This window comes from Eleutherodactylus coqui, chromosome 8 (assembly GCF_035609145.1).
Source record: "Eleutherodactylus coqui strain aEleCoq1 chromosome 8, aEleCoq1.hap1, whole genome shotgun sequence".
In the NCBI taxonomy this organism is placed as follows: Eukaryota; Metazoa; Chordata; class Amphibia; order Anura; family Eleutherodactylidae; genus Eleutherodactylus; species Eleutherodactylus coqui.
In genome coordinates this window covers 24,319,441-24,346,725 of record NC_089844.1, presented here as the reverse complement: position 1 = coordinate 24,346,725, position 27,285 = coordinate 24,319,441, and the positions used below count along the sequence as shown (strand labels likewise).

Here is a 27,285-nt window from a genome sequence, read left to right as displayed (position 1 = left end):
GACTTCTTGTGAGGCACCCCATGACGCTATTTGCCTTGGCAGCAGCTGCCTGACACTGGTTGCTCCAGTTAGGGCTCATGTCCACAGGCAGATCGGATTCCGCATACGGGAGCACGCGGCAGCACTAGAGCATGATGGAGGAGGGAGCGACCGCACTAGCGCATGGAGGGGGACAGCACTAGAGCATGGAGGAGAGGGGGGTCAGTACTAGAGCATGGAGGAGAGGGGGGTCAGTACTAGAGCATGGAGGAGAGGGGGGTCAGTACTAGAGCATGGAGGAGAGGGGGGTCAGTACTAGAGCATGGAGGAGAGGGGGGTCAGTACTAGAGCATGGAGGAGAGGGGGGTCAGTACTAGAGCATGGAGGAGAGGGGGGACAGTACTAGAGCATGGAGGAGAGGGGGGACAGTACTAGAGCATGGAGGAGAGGGGGGACAGTACTAGAGCATGGAGGAGAGGGGGGACAGTACTAGAGCATGGAGGAGAGGGGGGACAGTACTAGAGCATGGAGGAGAGGGGGGACAGTACTAGAGCATGGAGGAGAAGGGGGACAGTACTAGAGCATGGAGGAGAAGGGGGACAGTACTAGAGCATGGAGGAGAAGGGGGACAGTACTAGAGCATGGAGGAGAAGGGGGACAGTACTAGAGCATGGAGGAGAAGGGGGACAGTACTAGAGCATGGAGGAGAAGGGGGACAGTACTAGAGCATGGAGGAGAAGGGGGACAGTACTAGAGCATGGAGGAGAAGGGGGACAGTACTAGAGCATGGAGGAGGAGGGGGACAGTACTAGAGCATGGAGGAGGAGGGGGACAGTACTAGAGCATGGAGGAGGAGGGGGACAGTACTAGAGCATGGAGGAGGAGGGGGACAGTACTAGAGCATGGAGGAGGAGGGGGGCAGTACTAGAGCATGGAGGAGGAGGGGGGCAGTACTAGAGCATGGAGGAGGAGGGGGACAGTACTAGAGCATGGAGGAGGAGGGGGGCAGTACTAGAGCATGGAGGAGGAGGGGGACAGTACTAGAGCATGGAGGAGGAGGGGGACAGTACTAGAGCATGGAGGAGGAGGGGGACAGTACTAGAGCATGGAGGAGGAGGGGGACAGTACTAGAGCATGGAGGAGGAGGGGGACAGTACTAGAGCATGGAGGAGGAGGGGGACAGTACTAGAGCATGGAGGAGGAGGGGGACAGTACTAGAGCATGGAGGAGGAGGGGGACAGTACTAGAGCATGGAGGAGGAGGGGGACAGTACTAGAGCATGGAGGAGGAGGGGGACAGTACTAGAGCATGGAGGAGGAGGGGGACAGTACTAGAGCATGGAGGAGGAGGGGGACAGTACTAGAGCATGGAGGAGGAGGGGGACAGTACTAGAGCATGGAGGAGGAGGGGGACAGTACTAGAGCATGGAGGAGGAGGGGGACAGTACTAGAGCATGGAGGAGGAGGGGGACAGTACTAGAGCATGGAGGAGGAGGGGGACAGTACTAGAGCATGGAGGAGGAGGGGGACAGTACTAGAGCATGGAGGAGGAGGGGGACAGTACTAGAGCATGGAGGAGGAGGGGGACAGTACTAGAGCATGGAGGAGGAGGGGGACAGTACTAGAGCATGGAGGAGGAGGGGGCAGTACTAGAGCATGGAGGAGGGGGGGCAGTACTAGAGCATGGAGGAGGGGGGGGCAGTACTAGAGCATGGAGGGGGGGGCAGTACTAGAGCATGGAGGGGGGGGCAGTACTAGGGCATGGAGGAGGGGGGGGCAGTACTAGAGCATGGAGGAGGGGGGGGGAGGAGACAGTACTAGAGCATGGATGAGGGGGACAGCAACGGAGCATAGATGATGTGGAGTGCACAGAGTTATTCCAGTTATCAGGGTGCACATGTAACTCTCACCACTGCAGCTAGAGGGCGCACATTTCATATGAGAGAATATCCCAGAAAGCTGGCAGGCTTTAGATTAGTTTGTGCACATTTATCCTGCAGCCGTGCGGACGACGAGGGCGCAACATCCAGAGGAACATTGCATGTAGGTGGGAGGTGATCACCATCCCCCCAAGGCTGACACGAGTCTGGGGGTCCTTAGGTCTATTTATGTTGCTGCCAAGTTACATATGACCGCCGTTCGCCTCCTGCTGGGGGCAGATTTACCCCCCACCCCCCTTGGTATTACAAAGGGTCAAATCGACAGTTAAACCTGCGCAAGAAAGCTATGGACACCTGGGATCGCTCTGCAGCGCCGCCGCCCCGGCCGCGCAGTCTGTCCAGCACCAGGAATTTTAGTCGCTATAGACTAATTTGGCGCTATATAAGTAGTGCAATAGAAGGAATCCCGCATTATTCGCTCACGGACGGCTCTCAGCGCTCCTCTATGGACACGACTTAGATTGTAAGCTCATGTGCTCAAGTCAGATGTAGCATACGGAGATCACATGGCTCCGCACAGCTGTGGCTTGGAGTTGGGGTGCGGGGCATTCACCATGTCTCCTCTGAACCCCCAGCACCAGGTTCCTTGTCCGCAGCGGATTACAATTCGCCGTCTCCAGTAACGCGTCTGGCGCTCGCGGCTCGGAGGTGTCAGACGAGGCATGGAGAGAACCAGAAAAGAAAACCTCATTTCCTGAGCTGCAGCTTCTCCTAATCGGCTCCATATGGAAGTTCAGGTCGGTTTTTCTTGGCGGCGACTGATGTTTACATTCCAGCGCACTGCACCAGAACCTCAGCGGTGAGCAGTCAGGAGGTAGAAGTCACCACAACCACCGACCGCCCAAATATCTACAGACCTAACGGGGTCATGCCACGAGGAGACCCATTCAGGCTGGGTCAGGTGAGTACAGTCTACTGCTCCCTGTTATCAGCCACCACAGGCTGGGGAGAGGCAGCTGTAGGACAGGTGAGTACAGTCCACTGCTCCCTGTTATCAGCCATCACTGGTTAGGGAGAGTCAGCTGTAGGACAGGCGAGTACAGTCTACTGCTCCCTGTTATCAGCCATCACTGGTTAGGGAGAGTCAGCTGTAGGACAGGCGAGTACAGTCTACTGCTCCCTGTTATCAGCCCTCACAGGTTAGGGAGAGGCAGCTGTAGGACAGGTGAGTACAGTCTACTGCTCCCTGTTATCAGCCCTCACAGGTTAGGGAGAGGCAGCTGTAGGACAGGTGAGTACAGTCTACTGCTCCCTGTTATCAGCCCTCACAGGCTGAGGAGAGGCAGCTGTAAAACAGGTGAGTACAGTCTACTGCTCCCTGATATCAGCCATCACAGGTTAGGGAGAGGCAGCTGTAGGACAGGTAAGTACAGTCTACTGCTCCCTTTTATCAGCCATCATAGGTTAGAGAGAGGCAGCTGTAGGACAGGTGAGTACAGTCTACTGCTCTCTGTTATCAGCCATGACCGGTTAGGGAGAGGCGGCTATAGGACAGGTAAGTAAAGTATACTGCTGTTATCAGCCCTCACAGGTTAGGGAGAGATGGTGTAGGAGAATTAAATACAAGCTATTACTCCCTGGTACCAGCCATTCAATGCTGGGAGAGCTCAGCTACAGGGCAAGATTACAGTTTATTGCTCCCTGTTATCCGCCATCACAGGGCAGATGAATACAATGTACTGCTCTCGGTTATCAGCCATTGCAACATGGGAAAGGCCGACTGAAGGGCAGGCGAGTACAATCTATTGCTTTATGTTCTCAGCCATTGCGGTGAGGCTGACTGTAGGACAGGTAAATAGAAGCTATTACTCTCTTCAGTATCGGCCATTCTATGCTGGAAAGAGCCCAGCCATAGGGCAAATTATTACAGTCTATTGCTCCCTGTTATCAGTCATTCCAGGCTGAGAAGAGAAAATAAAGCATTCTATTGTTCTCTGTTATCAGCCATTTCAGCCTGCAGAGAGGATGCTCATAGAATAGGTGCCAACACACTCTATTGCTCACAGTTATCAGCCAATTCACAATGAGGAGAAGCTGAGAGTAATATTCTTGGATGTCATGAGTGACAGGAGATCTTTCAGAGACCCTCCAGTGTCATCTCCGTGGCGGTGTGTGATATCAGCCCCTCTCTTAGATGGGATGCGCAGCCCCCTGTGACTGGCGGGCAGCAGACACGCCATATACCCGGCAGGGGCTCCTCTCCGCTGGCTGTCTGTACAGATAGACGGTGTAAGCCGCGGCCCCGCGCCTGCTAATGAGAGGCTTATACTGAGCAAGGAATTCAACATGTCAAAGTCATCAGTAATCTCAGCTCCGGCGCCGCAGACGATCGGCCATCACTCCGCACAAATCCAATGCAAATAGAATAATGCCCTTCTCCAGAGTCACATCATGCCTGGAGAATGAATGCTGACACATCGCTTCTCGCCAGCCGCCAGCCTCATTCCTGATAGCAGCCTTTCAAAAGGCAAAGAAACGAGGCGAAAACAGAACGACTGCAAAACTTTAAAGCCGATAGACCCTCCGCCAAGACGACACGAAGCTGCTGGGCGCCGCATATAACGAGGGCTGCAATCAAGTCAAAGATGTGGGAGCGCAAAACTGAGTCCACCTCAGAGCAGTACTGAGCAGTCATGGTGTCTCCACCAGCAGAATAGTGAGTGCAGCTCTGGAGTATAATACAGGATGTAACTCAGGATCATACAGGATAAGTAATGTATGTACACAGTGACTCCACCAGCAGAATAGTGAGTGCAGCTCTGGAGTATAATACAGGATCAGTACAGGATAAGTAATGTATGTATACAGTGACTCCTCCAGCAGAATAGTGAGTGCAGCTCTGGAGTATAATACAGGATGTAACTCAGGATCAGTACAGGATAAGTAATGTATGTACACAGTGACTCCTCCAGCAGAATAGTGAGTGCAGCTCTGGAGTATAATACAGGATGTAACTCAGGATCATACAGGATAAGTAATGTATGTACACAGTGACTCCCCCAGCAGAGTAGTGAGTGCAGCTCTGGAGTATAATACAGGATCAGTACAGGATAAGTAATGTATGTACACAGTGACTCCACCAGCAGAATAGTGAGTGCAGCTCTGGAGTATAAAACATGTATAGTATCACTCAGGTGTTCATGCAGATTCATTCTATATGTATAATGGCGTTACGGGCGATGTCTATGCAGTAGTTTCCCGGAGATCATCCTGGGTATTCAGACAAATATTGTGGATGAACTATCTTGGTTCAAAATCCAATTAATGTGTGAAAAGCCTCCTTATGTATGAAGTCACGAATGTCTCTTCCACAGTATGGAACTATTCATTCACCAGAGCCCCGGACACTGGAGACTATTGCAGGAATACCTCGTCTTCATGATGAATGATCTCATCGTCTTGTACTTACCGAGAGCAGTTGGCTATCTCTATGCGGGACCCCTCACAGTCACGTCCCCCGCAGCGAGGAGCAGGATTATTACAGCTTCTGGAGCGGCACAGACATGTGGAGTCTCCATCGGAGTGCTGGCACGGTTGCCAGGCTGACCACGTTCCTAGTCCTCCATTAACAGTCAGATTGCGGACCTGGGAGATAGTAGTCAGAGTGTTAATAATCTAGCGGCTCTGGGAACCTGCAGGCGCGGCTGAATAGCACCCTAGAGCTGGACTGCAGACGCACGGCGCCGCGGTCCAGACCACATTGTATCAAGTGCGTCCCATACCGCGTGCTGCACCAGCATGAAAATAAGACACATAGAAATCCTCTCAGATGCTTCGTATATAAGCTCAACCTCCAGCTGGGAGCGTGAAAGCCGTGCTTTTTACACCAATAATCCCTTTTAACTTCAGTATTTCTCAGCAGCTACCTGCTGGCTGAACGTTATTAGCTGCACTTATGAACATTTTACACCGCAGCGCCTGAAGTGACTGCAGAACCACCTCGAAACGCGTCGTGATTAGGACGTTTGTCAAGCGGAATGTAAATGTAGAGACTTTATAGAGCAGATATATAATGGTCGGCTCAGTGACTCTACGCTGTCCCAGCCGTGTGGCTAAACACCCCGCCAGCCACAGAGGCTTGTCCCCATCAGGTAGGTAGTTCTTTTTGAGCGTTCGGGGGGAGGCTGTGCGAGATTCAAACACTTAAAGGGAAAAACAAGGCTGCTTACCTTCAGGAACTGCGCCACGCTTGTAGATTGGCTGAGTCTGGCATTCGAGGTCATAGAGCTGAGCTGCCATACCAGACCCATCCACTGACATGAGCGGCGCTGTGCCACGAAGACAGCAGCCTTTTTTAAATCTCATAGAACCCATTTAATATTATACGGCAATACTGGAAGACAGTCTTACGCGTTTCGAGTCACACAATGATACGTGTTGGAGCAGTTTTTAAGCAAATGCGTAAGAACGTGGTTTCTGATATCACTAATTAGTGAGGAAGGATCCCAGCTTGTACAGATGAGCGGTGGAGCGGATCTCTGGGCGACATTCACTTCTCTGATTGGACCGTATGGTTTCAATGTTCACCAATCAGAGAATAAGATTTCAGTTAGGCAACTCCCCTTTGGAGAACTGGGATGAAACATGTGACCTGTAGTCTCCGCCCCCCATTTGCTGCGCAGTAGGTGGCACTACCTCTGGAATAAAACATGTGACCTGCAGTTTCCGCCCCCCGCCACTGTGCAGTAGGTGGTGCTACCCCTGAAATGAAGTGTGTGACCTGTAATCTCCGCCCCCAGTCGCTACGCAGTAGGTGGCGCTACCTCTGGAATGAAGTGTGTGACCTGTAGTCCCCGCCCCCAGTCACTGTGCAGTAGGTGGCGCTGCCTCTTGAATGAAGCGTATGACCTGTAATCTTCGCCCCCCAGTCGCTGCGCAGTAGGTGGCGCTACCTCTGGAATGAAGCATGTGACCTGTAGTCTCCGCCCCAGTTGCTGCGCTGTGGGCAGTGCCCCCTCTACTCACCGGGCAGTCTGTGATGTTCTGGAACCACAGGCTCATGTTAGAGCTGTCCTCCAGGGTGGTGCAACGTTTCTTCTTACTATCCCAACCGCAGTAGGGATCTTTGGCGCCAAGACACGTCCTGAAGAGAGAGACATAAGACAGTGGAGTAACGGGTGGAGGGGTCGGGGATCTGTTTTATGATCATCACTTTTATTCTTCCTTCATTTTTTCTCTTATTCCCCACATTCTATTCTTATTCATTTCATTCATTTATGACTCTCACTCTTCAGTCATTAGCTCACATTTTTCATTCAGATTACTCTTTACTCATTCAGTAATTTTTTTCATAATCACAATGTTCATTCTTCGCTCTGTCACTATTACGCCTCATTCACATTACTTTCAATAGTCAAAGACTGAACAATTTACTCATTCATTTCCCCTGATTCATTGACTCCTGTTGCTTATTCTTCACACATTCACCCTCATTGATCATTCACTTATTCATACTCTGTTGTAGATCTTATTTACCATGTCATTCATTCCACCTTTTTTCATTCACTTATTCTGACCTCTTTCTCCTTGCATAATCTTACTGACTCATTCTTAACTCATTCATTTAATCTTATTTAATGTTCCCACACACTTCATTCACTTTCCTCCTCACTCTTTTTTACATTCGTTCTTCTGTCCTCATTCTTCTTCATTCATTCTCATTCATTTTCCATGCTTTATAGCAGAAGCTACAATCCTTAAGAATGAAAACAGAAAGGCAATAAAACGTGGATGAGACGAATCCATATGGGAAAGGGCGAGGAGAGGAGACAATGGTTCACTGTTTACACCATGTCTCACCTTCCTCCATCACTCGTGTGACCGGACACTCAATTAACGGCATGTCTAAAATATCAGCGCGAACTGGCGGGTGTCCTGAGCCCAAAGCAAAAGCCTTAACTAGAAGAACTACTACCCTCAGCCACCCATAGCTCTGGCGTCCTCATATATGGCCCCTCAGGCACCAGAGCCCGGGCGCACCCCTATAGTAAGACCCTCGACAGCATCTCCGGGTCCAGATCCAGTAAGATACAACCAGTATAAGGGTACGTTCACATGTAGCACAAATGGGGCGGAACTTCCACCATGGAAAAGCCGCACCAAAATAAGTAACTTTCTATGCCAAAAACCGCAGCAAAATCCGCAGAATTCACAGCTGAGCGGGTGCGATCTGCGGCGGGTCCGAGGCGAAAAACGTGAAAAAAAATCTGCATTAAATGAACGCTGCAGATTTTGATGCGGGATCTGCAACAGAAAGAGGCCACGTGTGAAGGGGAAAAGCCACAAGGCGGAATTCGCTGCGTAATCTTCTGCGTGAAGACCACCTCTGAAATCAGCTGCAACATTTGCATATTTCTGGTGTCTTTTTTGCCGCAGGTCTGCATGTGGATTTAGCGCGGTCAACGGACAAAACGCATATACGGAATTCTGATGTGGAAAATAGTGTTTCCGCGTCAAGAAGCGCCATGCCATGTCTCGATGCGAAGATGTATGCAGATTTTTCCCATGGAGTCTAAATCCACACTCGGATCTACGGCGAAAACCGCAGCAGAAAGACGCAGAATTTGTTGTGTTTTTTCACAGGCGCAATTCACACAGAAAATTCAGCTCTGAATTGCGCTGTGTGAACTTAACCTAAGAGTCATTTTCAGCGCTGCTACATGCAAACTGCCAGTACTATAGACGCGTAATTCACGGTTCCTTTGCGCCATTTTTTCCTCTATGGGGGGGAAGTGGTACGATGATTCTAAAACTAGAATATACACCGTGTCCTTATAACATCGTACATCTTCACGACGCAACGTGCACCATATTGGTCTTCATTCACGTCACTTATGGCGCCATTTTTACAAACGCCGCTCACATGTGACCATTTGTCCTCCGTTGACTGCACAGAGGGATCCAGCAGTGATTGCAGAAGACCCCTCTTCTTGGTCCACCCCTGACCTAACTGCTCAGTAATCCGCTGCGGTCACCATCACAATGGCGGCTTAATCAGCCGCGTATTAATAGATGCTAATTCTAGCGGGACGGGAGTCGCACGTTATCTCCCTCTCCAACGCCTCGAGCTCACGTTCAAAGGCAGCCTGACATTAAACACGGCCGTGAATACAAAGCGGTGACTCATCGGCGCACACTGCGTCGCTTGATGAGGATCTCCGAGGCCCGCACAACAAAGTGAGAAGACGAGACGCGAATAAACAGCCCCTGTAAATGGGGCATTATGGAGGCGCGCTCTCCGAAGCTCCGCCGCCCCAGAGATGCCCTTGGGCTTTCCGCTGTGAGTTTATCAGGCCAAATGTTACACAAAGCTTTCTCTGTTCGGGCGCCGCTGTCCGTCCGTCTGTCTACACAGTTTTCACAGGCAGCAGTAGACGGCGGCCGAGCTTGGACAGTGTTTTGTTAGAAAACTTCGAACAACGGCTCCTTTCAGAGCCGAAGTCCCCGAGCCCGGGCACAGAGGAAGCCGGGCAGGATATGATCCGGGCCCCTCGGGATCTGGGGCCATCTTACCTCCAAAAACGTGCGACCTGCGAAATTTCACCGATTCTACCCAACGTAAAAGCTTTAAAGTTCAGATGGAAAGATCGGTAGCAAAACCGCGGCCGCGCCACCCAGAATTAATCAGGGCCCAGAGGCTGAGCTGCGATGGCTGTAATTAGCATTAATGTCACCTATGGAACAAATGAGGTCAATTTAATGGCTGATTTGGGCCCCGGGGCACGGAAAGAGATAATGAGGTGTTTGATCTGAGCTGTCCAGGCACTGGAGGGGTTAATATCGCGTCTGCCGCAGACTTCTTGGCGGTAATAGGCCTGAATGGTGCCTAATCAGCGCAGTTTGAGTGGGGGCTTCGGGGGCCGTGGAGTGCGGCACTTTGCATCTACTTTGTCGTCCTGTTCTATCGTAATGTGATTTAGCTGAGTGCGGGGAAAAAAAATACTGCTGGTAAAGTGGCGCCATTTCTCAGGGTAAAGACTCTGCTTCAGATGTGATTGGGAAACGCACACAGAATGTCAAACACCGGAGGCCGGGAAAAACGAGCGCAAAGTGGCGCGTGAAGATGAGAGGAGCGGCGGCGGTGGCGCAGAGGAAAATAGGCAACTTCATTAAAAACAAAAAATTCCAGAGGCTTCTGCTGACAGAACGCGAGCGATGAATTATTAATCTACCGCAGAAAACACGGGCGGCCTGCAGGCCGCAGCAGGAGCAGCGCTTGTGGCCACTTTCTAGAGATTTAGACACTAAGATGACAGAGGGATGAGAACGAGACTGAAGAGATATGGATGAGACCCACGTGCCGCCGGTGCCATGAGGAGACGATACGTGGCGACAGGTGCTATATATGGGGGCAATTGGGGACTGGTATATAGAGGTTCAAGAGTGATGGAAGAGTAAGAGAGACTCGTCTATGGTGATGATATGAAGACTGGGATGGAATATAATGGCAGCCCGAAAGTGGGTGGTACCATAGTTGGTGGCGACTGGTATATGGTGGCACAAACTACGACTCATAGTGGATATGGCAGTATACGGTGACTAGTATATTGTGGTACAGTTTTGACTGGTACGGATATGGTGGTATACAGCAACTGGTATATGGTGGCTCAATAATGACAAATACTGGATATGGCGGTATACGGTGACTGGTGTCACACTTACTGTATGACTCATCTATGGGGGTATCATGAAGGGAGATACTCCAGATTGTGCTAGCCCAAAATAAGCTGGTATATGGTACACTGGTATTGTAGATAATGACCCAGTAGTAGTGGTATATAAATCGTCATTATGGTGGTATATGGAGTATGGTATCTAGTCTTACAGTTATGCCTGGTACTGCATATGGCGGCATTTGGAAACTAGTATCTAGTAGTACAGTTCTGACTGGTACTGCATATAGCAGTAAATGGAGCTGGTATATGGTGGTACAGTTATAACTGGTATTGGATATGGCGGTCTACAGTCACTGGTATGGGATATGGTGGCACAATTACTGTATGACTCAGCTACGCTGATGATCTGAAGACTGGTACTCTATATGGCACAATAGCAGCTGGTATATGGTACACTGGTATTGCAGGTGGTGCCCAGTAATGACTGGTATATAGCACTGATTATAGTGTAATATGGCGACTGGTATATGATTGTACAATTATGACTTGTCTATGGCGATATCATGAAGACTGGTAATATGTATGGCAGCCCAGTAGTGGCTGGTAGATGGTGCTCAGTAGACGGTTCGGTATGTGGTGGTCTGGTAGTGACTGGTATGTAGTACTAATTGGTAAAAGATATGGCAGCATATGACAACTGGTATATGGTTGTAGACTTATGTCTACTGTTTGCCGATACCATGAAGACTCGCACTGTATGTAATGCTGGCCCAATAGTGGCTGGTAGACTGGTAATGTACATAGTGACGCAATAGCAACTGGTACAAGATATAACTGGTATAGGTTGGCACAGCTATGTCTCGTGGTATCGTGAAGACTGGCACTATATAGTATGTCAGCTCAATAATGGCTGGTATATGGTGGTACACATACACTAGTACTGCATATGGTGGCCAGTAGTGACTGGTATATAGTAGTACTTGGTACTGGATATGGTGACTAGTATATGGCGGTACGTTAAGACTTGTTTATGGTGATATCATGAAGAACTGGCGCTGTAAATAATACTCGATAGACTGGTATTGTGGTGTCCCAGTAATGTCCAATACCAGAGATGGCCGAATGCAACGACTGATATATGGTGGTAGAGTTATGACTTGTCGATGGTGATATTATGGAGACTGGTACGGTATATAGCGGCTCAGTGGTAACTGGTGTATAACAATGGCTGGCATATGGCGATTCATAGCGGCAGTCCTGATTATTGGTATACACTGGTATGTTAAGGACAGATGGCATCACTGTGACTGGTACGGGACAACACTATGGCGACCTGTGCAGTATAAGGCGGCACCATAACATGCATAAAGAGGCGAACAGTATACACCAGAGAACTTTCGGTCACAGTCCGCGTTTGCCCTGTAACAGGTATTTAATAATAAAACTGAATTTTCGGAAGATGATGAAAGTATTAACCCCCCTCCTGTGGATCCAGGTGCTGCGGCCTCCTTGCCCCATCCAATAACGCACATAGATGTCGCCTGCAGCTGTACAGGAATTGTTGGCAGGCGGCAGGGAAGGAAATGTCTTCTACACCCTCACAGGTAATGTCGCCCCCGGCTCAGATGGAATTTCCAAAATTCCAGGGATGGTATGAAATCCATTTAAGGGCTTGAACATACGGAGCAAAAAATGGAGATCCGCACAGACAATGGGATTATTAAGCACTGCATGCTGGGAGCAATCGTTCCATTAGAGCTGGCACAGAGGCTGGCAAGGAGGCAGGTGAGCCAGGGGTGACGGGCATCACCATGCATTAGTACGACTATGGATACAGATATAAGGTAACAGTGCAGTAAATTAGCTATAACGATCCCCGTCCCTCCACTACAGGCCGATAACGAGTGCTGTAACCATAAATCATCCATGTAAACACCATAAATAATCAATGAACTTTTGGAACGTCCCTACATAAACAGTTCATGGTCCCAAAGTACTTGTAAATAGGAGAGCGGAACCGATAACATGCCCAACGAGACCCGCTCAGAGCGTTAATCAATAGGAAGCAAGCTTGGAAAATCCAACCCCGTAGATCTGCAGTTGCAAAACTATGGCTGCCGGCCAGAGACTGTCAGCATATGCTGAGGGTTGTAGTCTTGCAACAGTCGGAGAGAGCTGCAGGTTGAGGAGAAGGACCATAGATGTTCGATTAGATGAGGGCACGACTGCCAGGGTAGTGGCTGATACGAGCCTGAACACACCGGCCAATGCCACCCGGAAGAGAACTGTTGCTGGAAGATGAAAGGCACCGCAAGCAAGGGGTTAAAGGACAAGCGTGGCGGAGAAAAGGTCTGTGGTAAACGGAGATTATGGGGGAGAGGGGAGGAAAAGATCCAAGGATCAATGTAGGGGGCAATTACACTGAATGATCACTGCCTTAGGAACAACTGGCAGTGGCATCTTGTGATCAGTAACACGGTACCATGTGATGGCTGCGCCATGATCTGCTCCCAGATAATGCGCCAACCTCTTCTCTGCGCAGCAGAAGACAACATTTAGCGGTCATTGGTAAACATGGTGACTTGGACCACAGGCAGATTGTTGGTGCCAGTATTTCCTAAACAGTTCCACTTGTTGGCTGTTCCCAAACCGCGCTATCAAGAGTGTACCAAGACGGGTTAAACCAAGGTCAGATCACACAGTAGTAGGCCATGGTTGATCCTAGAGGACAGCCTTGGGTGGCACATCTGGTAAGTCAGCAATGACATGCTACGGTGGACCAACTGACCCAGTAGAACAACAGTGAACAACTTTCCACAATGACCATGCGGTGTACCTTGCGTCAACTGGGATTCAACAGCTGAAAACCAACAAGGATGCCCCTGATGACTGAGCCATCGCCAACAATGCCTTGTATGGGCCCAGGAAAGATGTCAATGGACCTTGGGCACGTGGCAGAAGGTTGTGGGGATTGACTATTCCCATTTCCTGCTGAACCATAAGGATACCTGGGTCCACACCTGGCACAAACAGCATGAAGCTGTATCCTATGGGTGCACCGTCCGGGTTTAGCAAGCCAGTGGTGGTGGGGTCATGCTCTGGGAAGATTCCTGGCATGGCCTAGGACTGTTAGTCATCATATTACAATCCTCGAATGGTGAACGTTACAGGGACCTATTAGCTGATCATCTGCACCCTTATCTTCAGGAAGCCTTCCCCGACCACAGTGCCATCTTCCAACAGGACAACGCTCTGTGTCATCGAGCTCAGGTCACTAGGGAGTGGTTGGAGGAACACGACCGTGAATTCACCACATTGGTCCCCAAACTCACCGGACTGTAACCCCATTGAGCACGTTTGCTGGAAAGGGCTGCGAAATCTGCTCCCAGTTGTCCACAAAATGTGCACCAACTGATGGAGCTGCTGCAGCGGGCATGGGGCGAGTGGAGTATGGAGGATGTTCGCCTCCTTACGGAATCTGAAGCCCAATATCTGAAAGCTACGATCACCCAAAAAGGTGGTCTGTTATTGAGCAGGTGTTCCTATAAAGCAGCGATCGTTCAGTGTATATTCAGGGGGCAAAGGCCCATTTAATGAAGGTTTTCAGACTGCTGCAGGGATAAGCGGCGCCGTTTCCAGTTTTAGCTATAGGTATGACTAACACTGGATCTAATGTGTGGGCGGCTGCACAGTGCTTCCAGGAGAAAACAAGGGGGTTCAGTCTTCACCGCTGACCCTGCCGGACTCTCGTAGGTCAGGATCCGTCTCGCTAGCAGGGTCACAGGTTACAGGGGAGGTCTTCACGGATGGAACATGAAGACCACTAGCGAGACCCGGTGATGTGACTGCACCCCGGAGGGCGGTGGTATAACACGGAGGGTCACACGGTGGCGACACAGAGGTGACAAGACTGCAGTCATGTTAATAAGAACAAATCTCCTCAAATGAGCCCAGGATGAATCTAGCAGCGAGGAGTCAGGGCAATCCTATTAGTGTCTAATCAGCTGCTAATTACCAGGCGCTCTCTCTGCACCACGAGCGCCGGGCTTCACCATTATACAACACTGTACACAGCCGGGGAGGGCAATGTCCAGGGATAATCCCATAACACCTCAAGGAGGGTCGGGGGCTCAGGATAAGGAGCTCACGTTGTAATAAAGGAACAGCAAAGAATGAGATTAATTAAAAGGAAACCGAAGCCGTCGCCAGAATTAAAGGGCCGGTAACCATAAAATAGTATGTCTAGATAGAAGGGGAGGGGTTGGCATCCGTCACGTTTCAGGGGTTTTCACCACTGGATTCCCTTAACGTTTTTGGTTTGCCAGCAGTAAGGCAATATTCACACAGTGTAGGTAAAATCAGGTTTTTGGTGCAATTATCACAAAACTGCAAGAAAATGCAATTTGGCCACATTGTGTGAATACACCCCAAGAATGAGGATAGCAAGCATTCCCTTGGTAAAATTAACCACAAATCACCCACTGAGAACACAAAGTCTATGACTGGCGGACACAGACTCGGGATCGGAGATCATAAATCGAAATATACACTATCCAACCAGAAGTAACCGGATGCCTGAGCAAGAATCAGATGTAGTATTTATTTGTATATCTGTTCTACTTAATAAGCCATGGAGAGTATCCGATGACATTGGGGCTAAAAGGAGTTCCACTTTCAACGACGGTGATACATTTCAGCTGGTATTTACCCCCATTCATCCTGCAAACGTCTGGCAAGTGCTCTCAAAGAAGATGATCAGCGCTGTTCATGTTTCCTAACCCGATGTTCCATTTCATCCCAGTGATGTTCAGTAGGTTCAGGTCGGGACTCTGTGCAGCCAGGCCGATCGTGGAACATACTAACAAATGTAAAAACAGCACTGGATTGTGACCAGGTGCGTTGCCTTGTGGGAAGTATGGCCGACCATTCCCAGAGTATTACCACATTGTCGTCTAGGTGCTCAAGGTCACCTCTGCGTTCATGGTTCTTGCCATTACAACCAACGGCAGAGACCATGCCAGGTAACACATCCCCAGACCATAACGGAACCTCCGCCATACATAACTGTTGGCACAACAGACTCAGGTGAAAGGCGTTCTCAGGATCCTCTACACCCGGGTACCTCCATCTGATGTGAAGTTTAAGTAGTGCGATTCGCCATTTTATAGAACGTTCTTCCATTACTGAGCTGTCCAATGACGACGCTCCTTGCACCATTGTAGACGGGCCGACGCATTATGCTTTGTGATAAACGGCTTGTTTGCAGCAGCATATCCAACAGTGTACAGTTCCCGTCTCCAACTATGGCTGACATCTCCAAGGGCCTCTTATGTGGCATGGATTAGGACACACAATATGCTAATAAGACACTACGCCTTTTACTGATGGGGGGGGGGGGTAGAAGTATGTTTGGTAGGATAGAGTAGCTACACTGATTTCTTGGCTAATGGAGGACTACAAGTGCCACCATTCTGCAGCCAGCACTTTCCCTAACCAGTAGGAATCTGGATTAGAGTTTCAGTAAAGGACCGTTTACACGCAAAGATAGTTTTTCAAAGGACTGAAAGTTTTTGCGATCCATTTACATAAAAAGTGTTAATGGCCATTAACTGAGAAATGCATGTGTTTGCTTATTCTCACAGTAGACGAATGATGGATTTTAAGGTGATCGCTCTTCTTGAGTAATTTGAACAAATTTTGAGCGATAATCGTTACGTGTAAATGGACCTTAAGGAAAGGGTCTTTCTGTAGTCACAATCCCCCGCAGGATCACAATGCTTTCTATTGTTGTGTCAAGCGTTTTTTTACTTCTTGCAGCGTATTTGGTGCGGATTTTGCTGCGTCCATAGAGGTCTATGAACAAAAAAGCGCCGTGGAAAAGACTGAAGAATGGACATGCTGCTTCGTCTAAAACCGCGCCGCAGTTGCATTTCCGCACTGCGGCTGTGTGGAAAGAAGATCCGTCCTGTGAGAACAGCTTTTTTCCAAAACTCATTTGCGCTGCATTGCACTGCAAAAGCAGCGGTTTTGCCGCAGTGCGGATATGCAACGGCAATCCGCGGCAAATCCGCACTGTGTGAACCCAGCCTAAGAGCAGACTGGTTGCTTTAAGAGGGGGATGTTGCTTGAAGTCATTGTCTTTTTCTGTTAACCACGGTTACCTCCAAGGAAACACGTGCCGTCAACATTGCTTTGCATCAAAAGACCTTCACAGGCAACGACATTGCTGCTTGTAATATTGCCCCTAAATCAACCATTTATTGTATCTTCAAGAACTTCCAGGAGTCGGGTTCAGTTGCTGTGAAGGCGGCTTCAGGGCACCCAGGAAAGTCCAGCAAGTGCCAAGAGGTCTCTAATCGGTTCAAGACCAGCGCAGCTCTCGCTTAGGAGTGGCAGCAGGCGGGCGTCTGTGCATCGGCAGGAAAAATGAGATGAAGGCTTTTGGATATGACCGGAGACGAGGAGGACAGAAAGCCAGCCACTTCTCTCCAAGAAAAACATCAGGGACAGACTGACAAACTGCAGGAAGTATGGGGATCGGACTACAGAGGACGGAGATGGATGGGTGGGGGGGATTTATCTTCTCTGATGAAGCCCCTTCAGAATGTTTGAGACATCTGGAAGAATAACTGTCCGAAGAAGAGAAGGTGAGCGCTGCTATCAGTCCTGTGTCATGCCAACAGTGAAGCATCCTGCGACCATTCATGGGTGAGGTTGCTTCTTATCCAAGGGAGTGGGTTCACTCGCAGCCTAAGACCACTGCCGCAAACAAAGAATGGGATCTAAACGTCCTTCAAGAGTCACTTCCCCCCAACCCATCCATCCCGGGGCCACTTCCCCCCCCAACCCATCCATCCCGGGGCCACTTCCCCCCCCCCCCCCCAACCCATCCATCCCGGGGCCACTTCCCCCCCCCCCCCAACCCATCCATCCCGGTGCCACTTCCCCCCCCCCAACCCATCCATCCCGGGGCCACTTCCCCCCCCCCCCCAACCCATCCATCCCGGTGCCACTTCCCCCCCCCCCCCAACCCATCCATCCCGGTGCCACTTCCCCCCCCCCAACCCATCCATCCCGGGGCCACTTCCCCCCCCCCAACCCATCCATCCCGGGGCCACTTCCCCCCCCCCCAACCCATCCATCCCGGGGCCACTTCCCCCCCCCCCCCCAACCCATCCATCCCGGGGCCACTTCCCCCCCCCCAACCCATCCATCCCGGGGCCACTTCCCCCCCCCCAACCCATCCATCCCGGGGCCACTTCCCCCCCCCCCCAACCCATCCATCCCGGGGCCACTTCCCCCCCCCCCAACCCATCCATCCCGGGGCCACTTCCCCCCCCCCCAACCCATCCATCCCGGGGCCACTTCCCCCCCCCCCCCAACCCATCCATCCCGGGGCCACTTCCCCCCCCCCCCAACCCATCCATCCCGGGGCCACTTCCCCCCCCCCCCAACCCATCCATCCCGGGGCCACTTCCCCCCCCCCAACCCATCCATCCCGGGGCCACTTCCCCCCCCCCCCCCAACCCATCCATCCCGGGGCCACTTCCCCCCCCCCAACCCATCCATCCCGGGGCCACTTCCCCCCCCCCCCCCAACCCATCCATCCCGGGGCCACTTCCCCCCCCCCCAACCCATCCATCCCGGGGCCACTTCCCCCCCCCCAACCCATCCATCCCGGGGCCACTTCCCCCCCCAACCCATCCATCCCGGGGCCACTTCCCCCCCCAACCCATCCATCCCGGGGCCACTTCCCCCCCCAACCCATCCATCCCGGGCCACTTCCCCCCAACCCATCCATCCCGGGGCCACTTCCCCCCAACCCATCCATCCCGGGGCCACTTCCCCCCAACCCATCCATCCCAGGGCCACTTCCCCCCAACCCATCCATCCATCCAGAGTCCACTTCCCCCAAGCATTCAGGAGCAATCTGGTGATGAACAAAGCTTTATCCAGAATGCTGGAGCATCAGGTCATGAGGCAAAAGTGATAACTAAGTGGCTTGGTGAACAAATCATCAGAATTTTGGGTCAATCACCAGGAAACTCCCCAGATCCTAATCCTATTGAGAATATGTAGTCAATCCTCAAAAAGCAGGCGGACAAACAAAAACAATGAAGTTGTGATAAATTTGTAGCACCAATTAGGATGAATGGGTTGTCATCAGCCAGGATTTGGCCCAGAAGCTGATATCCATCCTGCCGGGGCGAAGTGCAGAAGTCTTGGAAAAGAAGGATCAACACAGTAAATATGGAGTCTTTGCCTAAACTTTATGCATATCAATAAAGGTTTAAAAACTTCTGAAACGCTTATAATTGTACTTCAGTAACCATAGAAACATCTGACTAACAAACTGTGTGAAAAGCAAAATTTGTGTCAGTCTCAAAACTTTTGGTCATGACTGTATAATCGCCGATGGAGGTTTTTTTGTAGTAGTTGCCAAGACCCCCCCACAGGACCCTATAATTTACCTCGGCCCCTCTCCTGCCGCAGGTGGCTGATCCAGGACGACACAAACCCCCGGCACTGTCTGTGCCCATAAATACAGAGCGCAATCACCCAGCACAGCCCCAGCTCCGCAGCCCATTACCAGGGGTGACAAATAATGCAATCCAGGCGGAGGGGACGGCGTTCACTTAACCGGCCTGGTAATTGCTTTGTTCTCTGCTCAGCAGCACAAAGAGGAACATTACAGAGATATATAGAGCATTGGATTATATGGCGCCAGGTTCCACTGACTTCACATTCACCCTAAAATATTCCTAAGGCTGAGATATTAAATAGTCTCCGTGTTCCCAATTATCTCGCAGACCTGGATCGTCCTGGAACGAATTTCCTATTTTCATGACTAATTTGGGATTTGCAGCCAACGTTACATCATATGCGCTCAGTATAGCAGAGCCTTGGGTCAGGGAAAGAACGATGAACGTCCAGAAGATCCAACATGGCCTGACCTCTTGGTGTGTAATATAAAGATGTCATGTATATGGTCACCAGCAGAAAAATGTAAGGGACCCTTGGGGGAAGGGGATGGGATGGGGGGGGGGGGGGTTACAAACTTCTCAGAAGTCATGGTACGGCCACATCCATCAACGGCCTGGGATCCGGATCCCATTCCCACTCCCACGTACCCTACAATCACCTGGGGCTCAGGAATAGCTGCAAGCATTCAGGGCACGCCAAGACTTACAGACGGGCTGAAGAGCAAGGCTACGTTCACACAAGATCATCCACGTCAGATTTTTCCATATTGATTCCCCCTCAATATCTGCAGCTGAGCTGGGGATTTCTGATGCAGCTACGCACTTTTATGCTGGCGGATCTGCAAGTGGATTCAGCCCTTTTCAGCTGTTCACTCGTGCACGGAACTAATTTCTGAAGGAAGCAGACAGCTCCGTTCCCACTGCAGTGGTCAGGGTTGGTATTACGATCAAAATTCCTATTTCACATCAATGGTAACTTTGCCTGTAATACCAAGCCTGACCACTGCAGTGAAAACGGAGCTGTCTGCTTCCTGAAAAAAAAATCAGCTCAGTGCATGAGTGAAAACAATTCATGAAAGAGGGGTCTGTGCAGCTAATCTAATATTGCTGACCTATCCTGTGAATAATCTGTGTAAAAGAAAGAGAAAGCGACACAATATATCAAAAGGCGTACACCCAAAAAATGAAAAGAAAAAAAAGTACATAAATTTTATGAACAAACCACTCGAGTAAACACAAAAGCATTTAAAAACGGACGGACTCGTGCAATCAGGAAGGATATGACAAACCATCAACGATATGAATCCCCAAATATGAAACCGCAAATATCCGATAAACAAACAAATAGAAAAGGAATCAATATAATCTGATAAATAAAACCCAAAACACAATAAAATTAATATTTTAAGGAATGAAGTAGAAATGCCAACTAATAAAATAACTCATTAACAGAATCTGACATCCGATAATAACTAGAGCCAAAAATAAACCAAAAAGAAAAAACTGTACGGGGATCGAACCCCCAGAGGTATCGCTGCGCTCAGACCGCTTCCTCAGGGGTAACGGTAATATACAGTGTGCTAATGGCACTGACTGCCCTCAGCGGCATCTTGGTGGGCGGAAATGATGTAAGAAGCTAAAGAGACTCAGGAAGCCAATGTTTGGGGGAATTATTGTATGAAAATACGAATAATCAGAGGTCCGTGTAATAACGGCATTTACAATAGAATCCATATGTAACGATTGGTCGAAAGAAAAAGTGTGATTAAACCTATGCGCAGAAGGTTGTTTAATGCACCCCTACAGCAGTATGCAGTCCTAAGCTCTGAAGGGTTCAATCCCCGCTTGGTTCAGGTAGCCGGCTCAAGAATGACTCAGCAGCCTTCCATCCTCCTGAGGTCGGTAAAATGAGTACCCAGCTTGCTGGGGGGTAAAGATGACTAGGAAAGGCAATGGCAAACCACCCCGCAAAAACAGTCTGCCAAGAAAACATCACGATGTGACGTCACTCTAGGGGTCGGCCACGACTCGGTGCTTGCACCAGGGGACTTTACCTTACAGCACAAAACCCAAAGAAATATAACTGAGATATATGCAAAGGCAATATCTAAGAGAAGTACAAATGGTCAGGACATGTCTAAGATCTCCACCCAATCTATGAGAATCAAGGTCCAAAACCAAAGAGGAGAATGAAGATCGCCATATTTTGCTTGATGACATATGGGATATGTGGCGCACATCTTGGGTTCGACCAATCGTTACATGTGGATTCTACTGTAAATACCCTTATTACATGGAGACCCGTGTTCTATAGACCCCGTTGAATATTGGTATTTTCATGCGATATTGCTCATGTGACCTGAAATGTTTCTTGACATTTGCGTCTTTAGCTTCCCGGGACGGGGGTGAGGGCGCACTATATATTGGAGTGTTTGTATATTACGGCTACCCTGAGGAGGCCATCTGAGCGCAGCGATACCCGTGGGGACCCTATCCCTTCTATCATGTTTATTCTTGGCTCTCTGTATTATTACTTCTCCTCCCGGCAGCAGCCTGCGCCCTCATCACGGGGGCCGCTTCATTGGATGTTACCATTGGATATTCTGTTTCTAAACTCTTGTTATTCTTTCATTTGTACTTTATTCATTAAAATAGTAATTCTTGTATTTTGGGTTTATTATATGATTGTATTGCTTTTATTTACGGGATAGTTGCGGTTTTATATTTGGGGATTAGCCTTCATATTGTTCCGCTCTGTTGACAGCTTGCCATATTACTCCTGACCGCACCGCTCCGTCTGCCTGTATTGTGGGGGCACTTCTGGTTTTCTGTTCTTAAATGTTTTTAGGTTTGTGTTTTGTTCATAAAATGTATAACCGTTTTTTCATTTTTTGGGTGCGCCTTTTACTTATTGTGTCACTCTCTCTTTTCCGCAGATTGTCCCTCTGACAGAGTAGCACCGCCCCATTGTATATTGTGGCGTCCACTTTTTGTCAGTTTGGTTTACTATCTTGCCGATTGATCATCAATAGTTTACAGCTGGACAGCCCCTTTAAGGGAGTGTTCACATGGGCTAGACACACCAGATTTATCCAACATGGACAGTTTAACTCTTTCCAATCCACTGTCTGACGTCTGAAGACATTATGATTTAAGGCTGTACAGCTCCGATGTTGGAAGACGTCCGTCAGGGTTCTCTTACTGTATATTGCCAGCCTTTCTGCTGTCGGAGCCTATCCAACGTGTCACCTCATGCAGTACTGGCTTTAGCCAGCAGATAGCGTCGTTGTATAACAGCAGAAAAAGAGTAAGCCCCTTAGGAAAACCAGGATACGAATTTGGATTGTAAAGGGTTAAGCTGCGGCAGAACTCAATCTTGGAAGACCTGCGGTGGATTTTCATGCAGGTTCAGCCCCCGCCAATGAGGGAAATCCACGTGTAACTACCCAACGCTCGAACACACCAAGAGTTTACATGTCACATTTTTCACCCAACACAAAGTTTCAGAATCTGTATGTGGAACCATCGGCACCGCGTGAACTAGTCTGGATCTTCATAGCATTCAACAGAACGATAAAATGTTGCAGATTTCACTGTGAATTTGGGTGCGCAATTCGTGGCGAACTTCCATTGCGTCAAGACGCTTTCACACAGGCCGGAATTGGGCTGCAATACGCACGACAGCTGAATCTGCTTTGTAAAAATTTGCACCAAAACAATCATGTCTACATGTGGATTTTGATGCAGAATTGCAGGCATAATTGAAGGGGTTGTCCAGTTATAAAAGTATTGGTGGCCTATTACCACCCAGGCACCCCACTGATCAGCTGTTCGCCGGGCAGCGTGCTTGCACACTAAGCTGTTTTTTGTAGAAAGTAGATAGCTCCATTCCCACTGCAGTGGCCAGTGTTGGTAATACAATAAAAGTTTCCATTGCAGTCAAGGGCCTGCAATACCAAGCCTAGCCACTGCAGTGGGAACAGAGCCGTCTGCTTCCTGTATATTTTGTCACAGTGCATAAGCACACTGATCAGTGAACAGCTGATCAGTTCCACCTTTCTACTATTGCTGGCTTCTACTAAGGACAGGCCGACAATCGTTTACAACCGAACAGCCCCTTTAAGCAATTTTTTAATTCTGCATGGAGACATGTAGATTTTGGTGCAATATTTTCCATGTGTAGCAGCGAGCGTTGTGGCCAAATTCCGCCAGTGTGAAAGCGCCCTAATGGGGCGTGGATTTTATGGCGAGTCGAATCCGCGGCACCAAAAGACTGAAGACGGCTCAAGAAATTGCTCAAATGTGCGGTTCAAAAGGTCTGAAACGTGAAGGAGAAAACCGGGAGACATTTCTAACATTGTGTCGCGGTGTAAATGTCAGGAGTGTCGCGGGCTGGCGGTGATGTAGTAATAGCGGAGAATGGACACAGGCCGCTGATCAAGCGAGAACTCTTGTAAAGTGTGCGGCGGCGATCTGTAGTGGATCTTTATAATCCCGCTGAAGGCATAAAGGTGGTAATTTACAATCAGCTCTTATTTTTCTGTAATGAGTGTGCGGCGCTGGCGGGGAGGAGGGGAAGCGTTTTACGCAGATTCAGGTTTTAATTGCAGCATTTGAAGCACTCGCAGCAATTTTCATGTTCCTCTCAGCTCCAAATAAAATAATGACTTTAAAAGCTCCCAAGAGCCGAGTCGATCCGTAGTAACATACTCACTAGGGGGCGCTGCATGACTGAAGTACTAGGCAAAACTGAAGACCCCCGTGTCATCTGCACTATTAGGGTGTATTCGGATGGGGTGGTGAAGGTGCAGTTAAAACTGCATTAAGAATCCCCCCCAAATAAATAAATACCGCACTTGGCTTTGCAGCAGTGAAGACGCTACGGAGCCGCGCGTGATTACTCAGCTGCGGTCTTTGATGCGGTTTAAGGCGCAGATCGACCAATCCGAATACACCCAAAAAATAATCCAAGAAGAAGTGCATTTGGAACACTTTTTGCAATTTTTGCAGCTTTTACTTCAACGTGCGAGTTCCGCAATTGGTTGCAACTCGCGTGCAAAACTTGCAGCGTGAATGCACGCTTAAGGTAGAGACCGTGACCAGTGCCGTCACTGAACCTGGAATCCAATGATTTGGGAACACGCTAAGCATGTGTGTTATGTCTTCGTGTGTTCATGTATGTACAGTGGTGACATCCTAAGGCATTATCCGTTGCTCCGACACGCAGGTCATGGCATCCCCCCTCCGGTGACGTCTTAAGTGGCCCCCTTGTCCCCAGTGTGGCGGCCCATCCCGTTGGCGGTCGTACATTTCGGGCCGCGTTGCACCAACCAGACAGATTTCTCCTCTCCAAAAGATTGAAAGTATTCTAAGAATGAAGATGACGCTGCAGACTGTTCCCTGCAGGAGTTCAGCTCCGGGGTATAACAAGCCTGCCACGAGTGGGGTCTACATCGGCTCTGAAGAAGGAATCAAAGGAGACAAGGACCTGTAGACTCCAATTACTGCAATGAGTAGAGGAAAGGCCTCACCGGGGAGATGAGCGCTCTAATGAGAAGAGAACCCCGCTAGCAGAGGAGAGACGCTCTGTTCATGCCTCATTTATGCGCCTCCGTTCCCGTGTGTCAGTAGAAGGATCGGCACTATAGAGGGACAGGGAAAGTATTGGCGCCTTTTAACATTGCGGCCGGCTGTGAAGACTTCCGGAAGTGGGAATGAAAACAAGTGGGATCTCTAAGCAGATCAATTGGAGTATCTGACCTGAGCAAGGCCGGATGGGGGGCTATAGAGGCACTTGGAAAACACTCCGCAGGACCCTCCTCATTCATGGAATCGGGGAAACGGTGCAGAAAATATAGACGATTAATGCTGCCATACAGTGCAATACATAATGATACCATCATGAAATGCCGAAATAATGCTGCCATAAACGTAACACTGCCATACAATGCTATAGAGCCCAAATAACACTGTCATACAACGCAGTCAGAATACCATCAGCTACCAAATAACACCATACAATACCCATCACCAAACAGCTACTAAATGCTACCATCATACAGTGCCAGACATAATCCCACCATACAATGAAGATATACTACCGTACAGCCCCATATACTATCATACACATAATACTACTATACAGCTACTACTACCACCACCATAGTCTGCCAGACATAATACTGTCATACAGCGAAGATATGCTACTATACAGCTCCCATAAACTACCACTATACAGTTTAAACAGAATACCGCCATATAGCTCCAATATAATAACACACCACATATCATCACCAACATTGTGCTCAAACAATGGTGCCATACGCTGGAAATCAAACCGTGCCAGTGCCAGAATTATCAGGAGTCTACATGAGGTCATCTAGTTCCTCCCACGACTGGAGTTTGTGTCCTCTGGGCGCCGTCACGCACACCGAGCCGCGGCCTCCGCCGCAGCCGCGCACATATCACAACCACGTCACATAAAGAAAATTTTACGTAAAATAAAAATCATAAAACAGAAGTGCCCGACTGTCGATCTCCTCGGTTAGTCCCGCTGCTGCCGGGGACAATCACTTCCAGGAAGTTCTGGTTAAGACTCAGTGTATGAAACAGTTCCCCATGTATCCTCCTGACTGCAGCGACCAGAAGGGCCCCGGAGCCCTCATACATCTCACTGACAATGTAACAAGCTCTTGGATTCCATCACTGGGCTGCAGGTTACACTCAGGTCTCCCGCCGGGGGCTGGCGGCAGCGAGCTGGGTATCCGGGCTGGTATTTGTGGTCTGTGTACCTGGCACCCGCAGACTACCACACGCTCCCAGGCAGCGTTCACCATGGAAACAAAATCCCAACATTGTGGGTCGCAGCCAGAACCATTCTAGCACCGCTGCCAATGGCAGTTATTCAGCTCCAATGACGGGTAAATTACACTACAACATGTGCCAAGGGGCGAGGGCAGAAGTTCACGGGATGAGAGAGTCTTATGTACACACAGGAACACTGCAGCCGTGCCACACAGTACAAGATTACGCAGACGGGCACAACGTCCATACCCAGGGAGAGAGACAGTCTGCAAATAGACAGAGGGGGAGAGAGGAGCCGAGTGTCGACATACAGGCAGAGCGAGAGAGAGAGGGGCCGAGAGTCGACATACAGGCAGAGCTAGAGAGAGAGGGGCCGAGAGTCGACATACAGGCAGAGCGAGGGAGAGAGGGGCCGAGAGTCGACATACAGGCAGAGCTAGGGAGCGAGGGGCCGAGAATCGACATACAGGCAGAGCTAGGGAGCGAGGGGCCGAGAGTCGACATACAGGCAGAGCGCGAGAGAGAGGGGCCGAGAGTCGACATACAGGCAGAGCGCGAGAGAGAGGGGCCGAGAGTCGACATACAGGCAGAGCGCGAGAGAGAGGGGCCGAGAGTCGACATACAGGCAGAGCGAGAGAGAGGGGCCGAGAGTCGACATACAGGCAGAGCGAGAGAGAGAGGGGCCGAGAGTCGACATACAGGCAGAGCGAGAGAGAGAGGGGCCGAGAGTCGACATACAGGCAGAGCGAGAGAGAGAGGGGCCGAGAGTCGACATACAGGCAGAGCGAGAGAGAGAGGGGCCGAGAGTCGACATACAGGCAGAGCGAGAGAGAGAGGGGCCGAGAGTCGACATACAGGCAGAGCTAGAGAGAGAGGGGCCGAGAGTCGACATACAGGCAGAGCTAGGGAGAGAGGGGCCGAGAGTCGACATACAGGCAGAGCAAGAGAGAGCGAGGGGCCGAGAGTCGACATACAGGCAGAGCTAGAGAGAGAGGGGCCGAGAGTCGACATACAGGCAGAGCGAGAGACAGAGGGGCCGAGAGTCGACATACAGGCAGAGCTAGAGAGAGAGGGGCCGAGAGTCGACATACAGGCAGAGCTAGAGAGAGAGGGGCCGAGAGTCGACATACAGGCAGAGCTAGAGAGAGAGGGGCCGAGAGTCGACATACAGGCAGCGAGCGAGGGGCCGAGTGTCTACATACAGGCACTGAGAGAGAGGCCCCCTGCACACGAGTGTAAATTCCGCAGCGGGATTTCCCACAGAATTTCCGCCCGTGCCCGCTGCCATAGGATTGCATGCACACACGCAATCCTTTGCACACAGCCGCGATGTGTCAGCGTGAAAACACACGTAAAAAACAAATCGCGCCATATTCTATTTCGACCCGCACAGAAATGTCAGTAGTGACGGGCCGGCTCCACTCTGCGCATGCGCCGGCCGCCCCGGCAGCCGGCGCATAGCAGG

At 50.1% G+C, this 27,285-nt stretch overlaps 1 protein-coding gene across 5 annotated transcripts in view; it reads right to left on the bottom strand.

The window, feature by feature from the left end:
* SEMA5B (semaphorin 5B) overlaps nt 1-27,285 on the bottom strand; it is a 245,894-nt gene that overhangs the window by 37,062 nt on the left and 181,547 nt on the right. For all 5 annotated transcript variants that reach the window (XM_066575322.1, XM_066575325.1, XM_066575323.1 and 2 more), the window contains exons 13-14: nt 6,884-7,001; nt 5,328-5,503 (exon numbers count right to left, since the gene is read on the bottom strand). In XM_066575322.1, the coding sequence (XP_066431419.1) occupies nt 5,328-5,503; nt 6,884-7,001 (294 nt within the window). The remainder of the gene's footprint in view (nt 1-5,327; nt 5,504-6,883; nt 7,002-27,285) is intronic.